The following is a 15,375-nucleotide window of genomic DNA, read 5'->3' on the forward strand; positions in this document are numbered from 1 at the left end:
GTCTTACAGCACAACTTTGAAATCATTTCATCAAAAGCAAAATTTTTCAAGTTCTAGTAACGTCAATTTAGCAGCTAATTCGCGGCAGCCTGACGACAAAGCTATGCGTGTTTTGATTGTATCGCATAAACAAACAAAGTGAACCTGTTATATTAATCAATATCAAAATTGAGCAATGATAACATCAGCTTGTGCTGTGATGGCTATGCAACCACCGATTATAATGTGACCATGTTTGTTAATCCTGCATTGGGCAAAGTAGGATTTCTGTCAGTAGATAGCATGCAATTTTATCGCCATCTGTTTTGAAATTGGTTGCAAGTGTTATTGAAAAGAGAAGTGAAATTGGTTGCAAGAGCATAGGCAAATGCCTGGCACTGATGATGCTGAGCGAAAGCTAAATTGTGCACCTGTCTATCTTTTTGAAGTGACTGGTTTAGTTTCATGTTTTCAATATTTTTGTGTTACTTTTGCCTTTGTGCATACAGTATGCATCTTTTTCTTGTTCTGTTTGCTGACAACCTTTTGACGTCAGACTTTACCACTGTCCAATCAAACGATTGACATATGAAAGTTCAGCATTTATGATTTTAAATACTGTAATTGCCGTTTGGTATTGTACTTACTGCCAGTTCTGTAGCCTTAACATCACAGTGCTCTTAAACCCTGCCAGGTTGCAGGATATTGAACATTGCACAGGTGTGCCTATCCAGATAGCAAATCGGGTAAAACATTTTGCATTATCGTGTTGTTCCAAACCGTACTACTCCTTAGAATTTTGGGACCATATTTACGTTGTTTTGACTTTAAAGAGGCTATTGTTGGATTTATTGTATTTTCATGCGTCTATGTTCTTTGTGAGCACTTTTTCTTTGCAAAAAGCCATTTCTGTTTTAAAATGCCTAAAGCGCGGAAATATAATTTTCCTAAAGCGCATTGATATTATTAAAAGTATATAGGTCCTTGTGAAGACCACTATTATCTATTCATAGCCCACTATTCCAAATGTTTCAAGTCTTTGTGCCGTGTGCAGAACTAGTGTCATGGGCGACTTTAAAGCATGTCCTTTGAAGCTTTTAATTTTCCAATCATGATTCGTCTCAAAATAGGCCAGTAATTTTTACCCTACTATAATAATAACAAACTGTCTTAGTGTCCACACCTTTTGAAGTTTATACTTGAAGAAGATATTCAGTTGATTATTGGCGTAGGGAAACAACTTTCTGAAATTTTATAATGCTATAATTTTGTTATTGAGTTTCTCCGGGGCTCTAAACATTGTCTTTTTTGGTCAGTTATGTCACAAGTTATTTTAGTGTCTTTATTTTTGTGCTTGTATTTTGACATGAATCATCACAAAGGGTAAGCAACGGAAGTCAACCGTCTCCTATCGCGTTTTTTTTATGAATGTGTAAAGATGCACGTATTCAAGATAAATGACAACATGGTCACTCCACCGGTACGTCCTATTAGTCGAAACGATACTTCTCCTTTTCGGAACTAGTTTTGTTTGTCATCGTTTTACGCACATGCCAATTGCCAATGTTATAGTGTTCAAAAAAACATTTTGAGGAACTTCAATTTAAGGAAGTCGGCTTACCAAGAACTCAGTTGACGACATGAAATCCTGACCAGTTGCACTGCTGTGTTGAGTGTTGACATGTTGTAGATACCGTAAGGGATTATTTATTTGTTTTCTCACGGCCTGGGGGAGATTATAATGATCGTCCAGAGGAAGGGGGATAAAGAATAAGATAAACATATTTTAACTGCCCTCAATTTCTATTTCATGCAGCACTTTAGATAGGTCATTTGCGTGAATGTTTGTTTAAAAATAACGAAATAGTTGCCACTCTGTCTCGAATGGAAAAATAAAATTCTTTTCTATAATTACAAGTTCCGTTGCGCTTAAACCTTTGTTATACCTTTGATGCGTTTCCAAATTTTAATCTTTTCAATCTCTCCCTGTGATTATTGCTTGCCATCGATCTATTAGATTTTAATTTATGGCCTTTTCTTCAAACGTTTCTATCAGTGTTTGTTGCATGCATGGCTACCGAGAATTGCGGCTTCATTTGTCTTATTTTGCTGACTGTCGTTGGTGGATTTGTTAAAATCTTTCATTGCCTTTTCTAAGTGTCATTACTGGTCATCACATCATCAGGGAGAGTAAGAAAAATTTGATCTTTAACTCATTCAGTTAAATTGTTTGCCTTTTGTTAATTGACTGATTTTTTAAAATCAAATCTTGTATTCTTTAATTACTTCCACCAGGCGACCATTTAACAGAAAGAGAAAATGATATGCTTAGAAAAATTTCGGTCACATTGTTAGCAAAATATGACAAATCTTGCCAATTTTCCAGGTAGCCGCGATTTTATCAATATGGTTGAGTGCAATATTTGTTTATCTTGAAGAGAAAAATTTAGGTATCACGTCACTGAACTGTGTATTCTTTTATCCTGTTTCTGCTTGTATCTGAGATTTGACCTTCAGACGGCTGCATATTTTGCAGGTGTCATTCAGAAGCTTGAGATTTTATTTAAATTAGAATTTTTGAAAGTTTTCAAAGGACTTATTGTTGCAAACTGAGAAGCCCAATAAAAACGGCTGTTTGTTGAACTATTTGATGTCGATATTAGCCTGACCTGCACTGTTAAGTTTACAGCGAATACGACAAGAGATCATGCCAGTGTTGTTATTTTGTGATCAGTCTATGGAAGCTTGAACCATTGAGGTTTTGATGTTGTTTTACGTTTCAACCGTTTCTGCCAATGCATTTCTATGAGATTAAACTTGTCTGATTATGTTGATCGTGACTTCTTTCTTTGTGAGACATCACCCTGAAAGCTTGGGTTGGAAATTTGCAAGTTTCTCTTAGTTACCATGTTATACAGTATCTCCATCTACAGAGGTGGGTGATAATAATTTTTTACTCTGCTTCGATGAAGAAAGGCCGTAGGGTAGCCTAATATTGCTTAGCCTAAGTGCTGCATAGCAATCTGCGAAACGAATATGCTTAAGGGGCCAGACATGGCAAATAAAGTTCAAATTACGAAGTTGCATTTCGACCGCTTTAACTTATGACAAAACAAGCCACAGCTGTCATTGGGATTATTAGAGAACAAAAGGGGGTAGCCTGTTGTCCTATCTGTAGGCGTAGGCTGCTTCATGGCAAGCTTATTTGTCTGGACAAGTTGGCGTGCGAACTGAAGGCCGATATAATTTTAATTTTGAAATAAATCTAATCTTTGTTTACTTAATATCTCGTTAAAAGGATAGTTTTGAGCGTTCAAATTGCCTAATTGTGATCACTGAAAGTCAAAACACTGCAAAACGTTTAATATTACGTTACAAAATGACAAAGTTTTTTCCATTTACCAGATGTTTGTTGGATTTCCAGCACACGTGCCAAATTTAGGCCTACTCCGTTATTTGAATGCTAACAATAGCACAGAAGTAACTTAAAATTACACAAAATATATATATACCAAGACTATTTATTAATTAATACTCAAATTATCAACTTATAATGGGGATTTTAGCTACTAACAGATCGGCTTTCAGTCAAATTTTAAGCTGGACGTTGTCATGGCCTGTGTATAAAGATCGCAATGGTCTAGTTTCTAAGTCTTGGTTGGTTTATATCTTGGAGAACAATCAGTAGAAACTCAGCCTAAAGTTTACATTTAATTTGTTTTACAAGAAACTAAACGTAGAACAACGCTTGTTTTTCGTATTGTGTACAAAAATTTTAACACTTTATTTTTTTGGGAACAAAAACATTTAATGAGAAGTTTCCTCTATCAGCTTTACATTTTTACATCTTCGGTTGGTCTATACCAGGGTTACTCAACTAATCTTAACAAAGGTCCAGTTTGACGAGTTGAATATTTTTAGTGATCCGGTAAATAAGTTATTTCACAAGCAACCGCGAAAGTTAAACTATCTGTACCAAACCACTTTTTTAGGTAACATGTAACTCGAATTGGATTTCTGAGAAAGTGTTAAGGAGTCTGGGAGTCGAAGCCCCTAGTAACTAGGATAATCACAGTAAAAATTGCTTCCAGTAGAAATCTGTTTAAAGAAGTCCTGAAACGTGGCAATGAGGTTGTTCTTCCAAAAGGTCAAGGTTCACCATCAACACCTAGAAGGTCCGGATTCGGACCTCGGTCCGCCAGTTGAGTAGCCCTGGTTTTTACTGTAGGCTATATTGACGTTTAGTGTTTTAGAATGACTTCACTTGTTTTTCTTATGCATGAAACCAAAAGCATAAGGCTTTCGGACAAAAGTTAGTTACTTGTTGATCTCTTGTTTCGTTGTGTAGCCTACTTCTTATCAATACAGCAATACTTTATTCAACTGCAAGAACTTGTCAAACATGTTTGACAGGTAAAACTTTAGGCTTAGACCTAGATTGTAGCCTTCCAAACTATTCGAAATCAACCAAGCCTAAACTGATTTCTAGGCTGGTTCGCCAACTGGCTTATTGTGCCAAGTCAGTCAATCCAGTAACTTCGGTATGGTGAGATATCTTTCAAGAAAGAACCGTTGCAAATAAGTTAGTTGGTTGGTTTTGAATCTTTATCCTCGCACTGACAAAGCCTTGATAATTATGTTATTCCTGGTAGTTTCGCATACTTGTAGACTGTAGAGGCTTTCGACGCAGGGCCGGTTACCGAGATTGACAAAGTGAAATTTCCGATTGTTGAAGTGTTGTTGCGGCCTTGCGGGGGAATTATTTCATGAGGTGCCGCTGAATGGAGAGCAGTCCTTAGAATGTGTTGCTTTAGCGCACACCTCGAGAGTCGAACCAGCGCAGCATGATCTTGGAGCTTCATCGTTCACGAAGTCGCGCGCTAACCAATTGAGCTATCAGGACGAACTTGGCTTTAACAATTTTTTTCATCTCATCAAACCTATCATTAGGCCTATAGCGTATTTTAGGGGTCACTTCTTACTTTTTTGACCCTCACCTTACATCACCAGAAATTATGTTTATCGTCAACCTATACGACACAAAATGAGTTGTAAAAAGATGATTTATTGTAATAAGTAGCCTTCCTGACGATTTGAGTGTAGTTCGATGTAATGAGACTCACAAAATTGACAGTAGCCTACTTTAGAAACACCTGCACTAGTTGTTGATTTCACATTGTCGTTAGATAGTGTCACAGAGTTATATATGCATTATTGTGCAAATTTTAAGAAGGGTCAACACAATGAATAATTTTGATATTTTATGAAAACTGTGCATTTGTTGAAGTAGGCTATCATTGCTTCTTTTATCTTACACAAATTTCATTTTACAACTCTTGAAGTTGTATCAAGTTAGAAAAGACTTGGCTGTTATTTTTACTCTTGATATAGGCTATATAACCTAGGCCAAGTCCAAATTATTTTGCAAAACATGTTAAAGCTTGTTTCTGACTTCTGGGTATTTGTGCAGCTATGTGATAGCCTACAATTACTTCAGAAGCTATTCTGTTGTATATTGTCCATTTTTGTGGTAGGCTATCTTATTTTTGTGGAAGAATATGGCCAAAATAGCTTTATAAATAACTTTAATACAATCATGGGCCTGTCTACTTTGCTGATAACTTATTATGACTTTTGTACAATTAACACGGTCGTTCTACCTTAAGCTAACCTGTAATGATTTGTATCCAGCGGCTAGATTAGGTGTCTTAAAAAACTCCAGACAAGATTTTGCACACATGTTTATCGGGTGTAGGCTTACACTCAGTATAACCTACTGAGCAAGTGGTTAGGTCGTAAAAGTTTTGAATAGTTTCAAAAAGCCGCTATGCTGTTGCTCAAAACATCGTCCATTTCCTTTTTTCACCGCATTCCTGCTCCAAGCCCATGAAGGAGCTAAATATAACCGTGTTTTCGCGGAGTTGCCAAACAGGATTTGCAATGCAGGTTTTGATATTTTTATGTAACAGTTTTATTTCAACACTGCAAGCGACAAAATACGGATGATAGAATATTAAATACATAACGTACAAGTACAAAATATGGCCTTTATCCTGATTTGCTGTAACAACGCAAACGATATACCTTGTCCTATCTAAAAAAAAACATTGTGTTCAAAGTTTTTAGGCTTGCATGTCTACTTGTTTTGCAGCAAAATCTTGTAAGCTTTTAAATCTATGAGATTAGCCTACTATTTTTGACCAACAGGCAATTTTCAGGAAAAAATTGTTGTGGTTAATTTCCTGATACGCATTCAGCTAAAGGTTATAAAGGTATTGCAATACGATGGATCTACAACGTAGGTAGTGATAATGAAATAATAAACATTTGAGGATAAAAATCATAATAGTATTTTACACTTCTTGAGTGAGGTCTTTAAGAGTCATTATAGGCATGACTAGAGCCTACTAAAAGCAACACACGGATTAGCACGGCAGACCTTTTCCCATCCATACCAGAAGAGTCAATTGTCATTTCGACTAAATGTTTGCATTTCATTACAATTCTTCCGTCAACAACAAACTTTTCCTTTTTTTAAATAAACTTTGCAAATCTGGTATAGCCTACATACTTAGGACACTCTATGAAAAGTAGGTTATGACATTTTACAAACCAATAAAGAAATGACCCTTTTAGTATGGCGGAAAAGATTGAAAGCGGATTAAACTTCGCATCCCTTATCAAAAATACTTAAAACAATGCGTATCTGTAGCCTAATTCATAGCTGCTAGGGTTTGCTAAAACAATTTGTGCAAACTAGCCACATTGGACTGGTCAAAGTGTTGTAGGTAGAGTAAGAAATAAGATGTCTATGAAATACGTCAACAGGAACGGTTTAAATTTTTTTGACATAAAGGATGCATTCGCATAGACGGAAGTGCATTAAACATCCCCTTGATGTCAGTAGATGTTGCCACAGCAACACCAATGCGATTGCGAGCAGGAGTGTTGATGGGGTGAAATGTGCTCCATAAAGAAAATCCTCTCACAGTGCTGTTGTCCAAAGTAATTTGTCCATTCTGAAAGTTGATTAGTTTTGGTTAAACACTTATATCGATAGCCTTATTGGCTTATGAAAAGAACTCGTGAAAACAATCATGTTACAATTTATTTAAAAGTTTCCGTAATTCACAAGATTTTTAAGTGATACTGTTAGCCTTGTTAGGCTATTATGATTCTCCATTTTATGACGTCGCTAACATCAATAAATATATTCTATTTGTAGAACAATTAACGGGAGCTGTTTAACTATTTCTATATTAAGTAGCCTATCTTCTGCAAGCTTAGACGATTTAGAATCTAAATGATCACCTCATAAGTAGCCCCAGTCCACAGTAAAGAAAATTCTCTTGCTTCATGAATAAAATCATTCCCAGTTCTTTTAACATAAGCAAACAAATGGTCATAAAGTTGTCTGCTGCTCATAAAAGCAAGGCTGCCACCTTTTTCTCTGCATTTTGCTTGAGCATTTTCAAAAGGAACCATGCTGGCAAAACCATTTTGGTCTAAAAGAAAGTAGCATTTCCTATCAAATATGGTACCCGCACAACCTAAAATAAAAAAAATTATATTTAAATTTTTGAAGTAAAATAATGTTTGTTCAAATCGGAGTTTTTCAATTTTGCAATAAATCACAATATTTTTATTATAATTTTCAAGCAAACATTGTTTTTAGACAAAAACAAAATAAGTTACAACGTAATTTAATGTGTAGGTCTGGCACACAAGCTTATTTACAACTGTCATTCTGTCAAGTTAAAATTCTTTTGTAAGTCAATATAAAGTAGGCTACTTATATTGTTATACTGTTATATTGCAGTGATATTATTTATCAGCCTAAATATACTGTATGCCCACACTTTAAAAATAAACTACCCTTTCAGCTCTAATCGGAAAGCTATAGTTCACAAGCTTTTTGTGAACGATAATTAATTAACATTAGGCCTAGTGGATATTTTTATAGTGCACTTTTTCATGCACATTAAATCACTACAAACCGTCAGGTTTTTATGAAATACAAGAACCGTTCTTGAATGTACGGTATGTTGCCAATGTACCAGTGAACAACCAACTAGTTGAAATTAATACTGTATTTGAATTTTTGTTTCTATATTATAAAAAAAAAAAAATGAATCTATCCATGTAACCAGGGTTGCATTCCTGGGGGGGCTCGGGGGGGCTCAGCCCCCCGAAATACGAAAAGGCTTGATGTAGGGGGGGCTCAGGGGGGGCTCGTTCAAGCTTCCATTTTTCAGCTTTTCTGGCTGAACAACAACTTCTCGACTGAACAAGTAACACTTTAACAGCTTTCTCACAACAGAACTGCAAAAAAACACGAACATAAGTTGATAGCAATCGCCAATTATCACTTTTGTCAGAAACTCTCCAGACTGGGAATATCAACTTCGTAGTAGCTAATCGTCATGTCAAATGGACTGTTAATTCTCTACTTCAAATAAACAAAAGCTATTCAAGAAGGAAAGTATTCGTTTGATGAAGTTGTTAACTTGATCCCCGGAAGTACAAAAAACTACTCCTTTAAAGGCACAACATTGGACCAGTTCAAAGCTCGACGTAGAGACTACCCTTCTTTTGATCGTAATCGGTTTATTCAAGCTTTGGTTGACAACATTGGAAGCAGAGGATGGTAGACACCAACAATGAAAATTCTGTGAAGAGCTTGGAAATTATTGTACCAGAGTTATGGCCTGCTGCAGTCGAAGTTCCATGGCAAGAAGGGGAGCAGAGATGACGAAAAATAGAGGAGAGATTTCATGTCATCACTCCTATTTCCGATTTTCGATTGTATGTTGACAATCCTTGTCATATACCAGATACGATAAAGTTGCTCAAGAACGTAGTACTAAACATGATTGCTATAAGTTCTGCTGAAGCCGAACATGGATTTTCACAAATGAACTTGGTCATTACACCGCTACGATCACGGCTGACCATATCACTTGTTTCAGCATTGTTGTTCATCAGTATCAATGGACCACCTCCTCATTTATGGAATGGCACTGCGGCAACTCAGAAGTGGTTGCAGACTCATCGGTCGGCTGTGGATATTCAAGCTAAGCATTCTAAGCTGCCCACATTGAATGAACTCAGATCTCTGCAAAAACTGTTTGCTGGGTAAAATCAACGACTGTCGTGGTGCTTTTAACTTAGCCCATAAAACCAAAGACCTGGCAGACAGGCTATTTGTTTTGTGTAATCTCGTTTGCACCAACTTGGAATATGTTTTTGCTATAATTGGAGTTTTTTAAACTGTTCGTTAATAACTAAATGAGATTTTAGTGTAACTGTCACATTGGCAGCTTATTGGTTCTTATATAGCAAATCTGCAACCACAAGCGCTCATTTCAAGAATTGCATTTCCTTACTTTCCTATTGCAGTCAATGTTTTTGCAAGTGTGCTTAGGATTGGCTCATACAAATAAGTTTACAATTGAGTTAAGAGATTGGAATTAGCTCATGCAAATCGAGTTTCAAGTGTAGGCCTACGCAGTAAAAAAAAGCAAAGGAGATTGCAGTGTAGCAACCAAGCCAAATTTCAAACTTATAATTTTATATCGGATTCAACCACGTTTTCACGTTTTGTTGCTTCTACCTTTTTCTGTACTTCAAGCTATGTTTTAGCATGGGTTGTTTTTCGACATGATGTTCAGAAGTAAAAACATTCTGAACAGTGTTTCCTTTTAAAAAAGGTGAACATTGTTGGCTAACCTACACTGATTACTTATACATACTTTGTCTATAACAACACAGCTAAGTGTTAGAGCCCCCCCATAAAAAACTTTAGGAATGCACCCCTGCATGTAACCAATCAGTAATCACATCGTAAAACATGTGAATGAGATAAAATTTTGAAGACTTTTAGAACTACAGTAGTTAATACACTTCATTTTAAATAAATCTTTCCGGAAGAGAACTATTGCAAGCAAATTAAATTAACCATCGATATCTTGTTACCTTGTCAAATTCTGTAAAGGTTTTGTTTTCCAGATTATTGTTGTTGCTACATTTTTAAACGGAACCTTACGTGGTTTTTTTATTGTAACATCATAATCCCAGAATAGCGATTCATTTCATGCCCAACTTCAATATAATGGCATTGTTGAAAATATACAGAAACTTACATTACGCTTCCTATACTATATCTTACTGTATTATTCATGCAAGTTATTAACAGTGGCAGGCTACAGCTAGTTATTGGTTAGTAGCCTATTAACCGAAACACTAATTTATTACTTTATCGTTTCATATCTCACTCTAGTTTCATAGTACAAAACTATAGATTCATTCATGCATGGCGTTATATTACATGTATCAAAACATTTTATTATTAAAGGTTTTTCAAAGATTTGATAGGTCAGTATAGGCTATAACAATTGGGCAAGTTTGTGATCCTGTCTGCTGGAGAATAATCGAACTCATAATTGAAACATTTTTAGTCAATAGGCCTACTTGAAAACTAATGTGGGTTGACTTACCACTTTCTAAATCACGTTCTCTCAACAATGCATCCAACGATACTGAAAAAAGAAGCAGGAACATGTTTTAAGAATAATCTATAGCTCATTTTCTTGATAAATTTTCGTTTTTTGCTCATGTTTGACATTAGGAAAACAAAATAGTAGGCTGCAATGTGGCCTACGGTAAATTAAATATATTCTATAAGGATCTTCTATGTTTTTAAATGTCAATGCCGTTTGTTTTTACATACATTGATGTAGAAGCTTGAAATTCAATATTTTGCTAGATTGTGTTGGAAGCCGGTTGGCATTTTATGATACACCTTTATAGTTTTAATGACAAATTGCAGCAATCCTGGTACATTGAAAATACGAAGTGTAGCCAATGCTTTTTGATGAGGACGTTTACCAAGATTTTTTATTTCACTTTCGGAAGATAGAAAGCAGAAATTAATACAAAAATTGTTTTGATATGCGAAAAATGTGGGCTCTTGTAAACTATAGACAGCCGATAAGTTACTCGTCAGTCGAGTGTAGCAAGAATTCACAGCGATAGACACGTGTTTTTTTTGGCAGCACTGTCTCCAATGCCATCAGAGCACTAAATCGTTCGAACTTCGAATAAGGGTCAGCTCAGAAACTTACCTTATTCAAATAGATTAGTAAACGCGGGTTGCTTTTAGATTAGCATCACAGCGATAGATAACGTGTTTTGCCCATGAAGCTGGGTTCATTAGTATTTCACCACTAATTCATGCCACATAGTTCTCAACCGCTGCTTTTGTCAGTCAATTGAATCCTTACCATTGTGGAAAAAAAACAACTAAACTAACTGTCGCCAAGGATATGCAATAGCGGCGCTGGTTCGACTCTCGGGGTGTGCGCTTGAGCAACGCACGTTAAGGACTGCTCTCCATTCAGCGGCGTCTAATGGATGGAATAATTCCCCGGCAACAAGACTTCAACAATCGGAAACTTCACTCTGTCAATCTCGGTGACCGGGCTTGCGTCAGTGATTCAAAGCCTCTACAAGTATGCGAAACTGCCAGGATTAAGCTCTACAAGAAGCTTTCCCAGTCCGAGGATAAAGATTCAATCAATCAATCAATGGTTGCAATGTTGGTTACGTGCACAAATTTTTTTTTTAAGTTAGAAAACCGAAAATAGGTTTAAAAACCGAAAGATCAAGCAGCGCTGGTTTAGCTCTCCTCGTGTGTGTTGAAATGAAACATTTTAAGAACTTTAAGAACTCTTCATTCAGCAGCACCTAGTGGATGCATTAATTCACAGACAATAGCCTGTCAACAATCGGAAACGATATTCTTTCAATCTCGGTGACCGATCCTGCGTCAGTGGTTCAAAGCTTTTACAAATGCAAAACTGCTATAATCAAGTTCTCAAAGAGGTTTTCTCGTCCGAGGATAACGATTCCCACAATTAATCAATATATCCTTTGATATTTCAATTTTTTTTTTTATAAAAAATTGCTTAGCCCATGTTGGTTTTACAAACAACTTCTGGTAATTACACTGTATGCTCTATTATCACACAAAAAAACATTTTATTTTTTCTATCTCTCTTCCAGGTTTGGTGGCTGTACAATTTTAAGATAGTGGTAATTTAGCTAGTACTGTTTTATCGATGTATATTTTAAACTTTTGGGTTTTGCCATCTTTCCCTTTTGTTGGTGTCAAATTCGTATGTTTACTTTGTCGTTCTGTACATATTTGCGCCAGCAGCAAAAAATAAAATTGAATTGAAAATTGAATTGAATACTTGAAATCCACTTTACTATAAAACAAATCAGCGTTCTTTAAGCTTTAACTTTTCATCGTCCTTTGTAGAAAAGATTTTTGTTTTGAAATATGGCGAGTCAAATTACGTTTGAGATCTGCGGTTTAGATTGAGTCAATTAAGACTTTCCTAAGTTCCAACACGTGACAAAGATTATTACATCATTTCTCAGCAAACCGATTATTATCATTTTGATTAAAAGTTTAAGTTATGCGCGTAGGTAAATATCGTGCATTCACCAGATGCACATCTGTATCAAAGTCAAAGAGGCGCTGACATTCCTATAAAAATAGACAGTGATCAGCACGTTTAATAAGTCAATAAGTCGACTTTGGGCTTTACCATCAACAGTCAAAAGAGTCATTTTGCGGGAGTAATACCAGTGATATGGGATAAGCCATAAACACGAGACACACTTGTGATGTGACCTGTGTAGGCTACCGTATTAAAAACAGGCTGGCATTTTTTGCAAAACAATTAATTGAGCTATTGTATTTTTTAAATTTTCAAAATTTCAAGCGTTGCATAACGTAAGAGCATCATCATACAAAATTGGGTTTGTCTGAAACACCGCTGCAGATAAATACGACAACCGAGTGCCTGATGAGTCCAGTGTTGAAAGTAAAAGCTTTATAAGCTACTCATTTTTTCCACATATTTTGTTATCAAAAAAACTCTGGGTAATAATAGCCTGAAGGCTCTTTTTAATTGTATCATACGTTTAACATATTAAATAGTTTGGTAGGCTATATACACGTTCGTATACAAAGTATTTCCTTTCTGTTGATATAATTTTGAAAAATCTGCTCTTTAATTTTCTAACAGCTGTTTAACTTCTAAAAGTTCAATTTAATAAATTTTATTAACACCATTTAATTACTGCCGCTTATTATCCGGTAACCATGTAACTTCAACACTAATCGATTTAATTCCAGGAAGTTGGCAAAGTTTTAGACACTTTTTTCTTCGAAAAAGAACAGTGTTACTAACTTAAAAATATCTTTGCCATTTGATCAAAAAATTCAAAGCGGTTGTTGGCCATTATTTGTTTTACCAAGATTTAAACCATCTACAGCAGCTATAGGGCTGAATTTTAGACGGAAAATATTTCAGTTTGATTAGAAACTTAAAGAGAAATTCTGAAAGGAATAATTTAAACATATTGACTACTGACTTAACCTGCTTTCAAAAAATTAGACCAAATGCTATCTGCATTAAAATCGGATCCATACGGTAGTTGAACGTAGTTTATGCGTAAAAATCAACAAAATAACTATATAATTTCGAAACGATCTTAAAGCAATATGATTCGTCGCTTTTGCCGGTATTTCATCGTTAAGATCCAAAACTGCTTGCATTGTTTAAGCTGACGTTTTAAGATGTAGATTAAGCGGATAGGAAGGCAAGAAAGCCTTCGTCTTCATTCTGAACCGTTTCATAACTTGTCTTGCTAAAACTAAACCCCGTGTTGTGATGGACCGAGATCCATTCGAGCGCCGTGTAAACGCTCTAACTACAGGGCTGCACTTCTCAAAAGTGGAATTGGTTTGAAAATTCAAACCAAGCTTGCTACAAAAACTACAGTATTATTTTATTTTAGGCAATCGCCATGAGGTGAGCTTAGGCTGGGCTTGGCCCCGGTTGTGTCAAATAAAAACCTTTGCACTCAACCCACTTGTTGTGCTTTGGTGTGGTAACTTATCAAATGACATTTTTTGAATCAAGCTACATTTTCTGTAAAATACAAATTAAAATTTGTTCTCGAAAGTACAATTTTATTTAAATAAAAATAAAAAAATACGAAAGAAACCACCATTGTATGGAAAAAAAGTTCCAACGAAATGAAACTTATCGATATTTTATTTTTGTTACAAAAAATAAAAAGCTTCGTTTTCTATTCATAACATCACGTGTTAAACAAATTAAACTAAAATTAATAAAACAATCCAAAAGTGTTTTCTGGAAGAGTGACTTACTGACATTATTTGATATATCAAAATAAACTGAAATCACCTTGAAGAGACTCAACCTGTTTCTTCAATCTAATCTCTTCTGACTTGTCGCATGGTTTTCTTTCAGCAGAGAAAGAAGCAATAGCAGAACATACTTGTCGACTGTACACTGGGTCAGTTCCACATCTGGCAATGGACGCCAATCCCGGTGAGAAGGTGGCAAAAGCAGTCAGCAGCAGGAAATACGTCGACGACATGGCAGCAATTCTGTGTTCTTTATAAATGGGTGTGTCTAGCTTTCTACAAGGACCTGACCTGTTGGTGAAATGGATTTTAGCTCTGTACTCGCATCACCTGCTTATGTACCATCACGCGTTTGTGGTTTTCGATTTCTTTTTTTCGTTTTTTTTCCGCTTGGTAATGAACCGCAACAATTTTTTCGTCAGGGAATGCTCAATTAAAAAAAAATTTGGTCGTTATCTCACACAGTTCAATAATTCTGGAAATGCTCTCAAAACTAACGTTAAAACTTTTGACCTTGGTCACTTATGTATTCTTTGTTTATAATTATGCTTGTTCGAACAGGTTTTTTTCATTGAAGTAAAAAAGTTTCATTCATGAAAACCAGTTGAAAACAAACCAAAACAATTTTTTTTAAAAGAAAAACAATTCGAAATGAAATCAAGACAAATTGAATTCGCGTTTTTCGAAAGAAACGCTCGCTTCGGCTCGAAAAAAATTGTCGAAAGATTTTTATTTTAATTTCGAGTAGTTGGCGGTTTGTTTTGTTTCCTCCCGATTAAAAGACTCTCTTGCTATTTGTTTCAAATCGAAAACGAATCGAAGTTGTTTTTATTTCAAAACGTATCAAAACAAAGTTTTATATAGAAGAATGTGACTCGAAATGAAACAAAATTAAAGCGACGTTTTTCCTCAAAACAAATTACTTCAAAATTTTGAAATATTTTCGAAACATTTTTATATGAAACAGTTCAACCCTTTTCAAGACTGTTGCTTTATAAGTGATGACGTAGACGTTGATGTCCATCAACCTCAGTTTTGGTTCTTCAATGCCATTGAAGACGATCATTTATAACTTACGAGAAACTTTCATTTACGAAGCAACCGAATAATTAAACATCATTTATTGGTAAAGCTTTGGCCGCCGTGAA

At 35.5% G+C, this 15,375-nt stretch overlaps 1 protein-coding gene across 1 annotated transcript; it reads right to left on the reverse strand.

Annotated features, from left to right (window-relative positions):
- Window positions 1-5,937: 5,937 nt before the first annotated feature.
- Window positions 5,938-14,518, reverse strand: LOC145767437 (uncharacterized). Its single transcript, XM_082579256.1, has 4 exons — window positions 14,265-14,518; window positions 10,476-10,517; window positions 7,291-7,529; window positions 5,938-6,998 (listed from the first exon to the last, which is right to left on the reverse strand). The coding sequence occupies exons 1-4, from the start codon at window positions 14,458-14,460 to the stop codon at window positions 6,801-6,803; spliced, it is 675 nt and encodes a 224-aa protein (XP_082435382.1). The 5' UTR covers window positions 14,461-14,518; the 3' UTR covers window positions 5,938-6,800.
- Between the last annotated feature and the right edge of the window lie 857 nt (window positions 14,519-15,375).

The sequence above is a fragment of the Aplidium turbinatum genome, chromosome 3 (genome assembly GCF_918807975.1).
Source record: "Aplidium turbinatum chromosome 3, kaAplTurb1.1, whole genome shotgun sequence".
Classification (NCBI taxonomy): domain Eukaryota; kingdom Metazoa; phylum Chordata; class Ascidiacea; order Aplousobranchia; family Polyclinidae; genus Aplidium; species Aplidium turbinatum.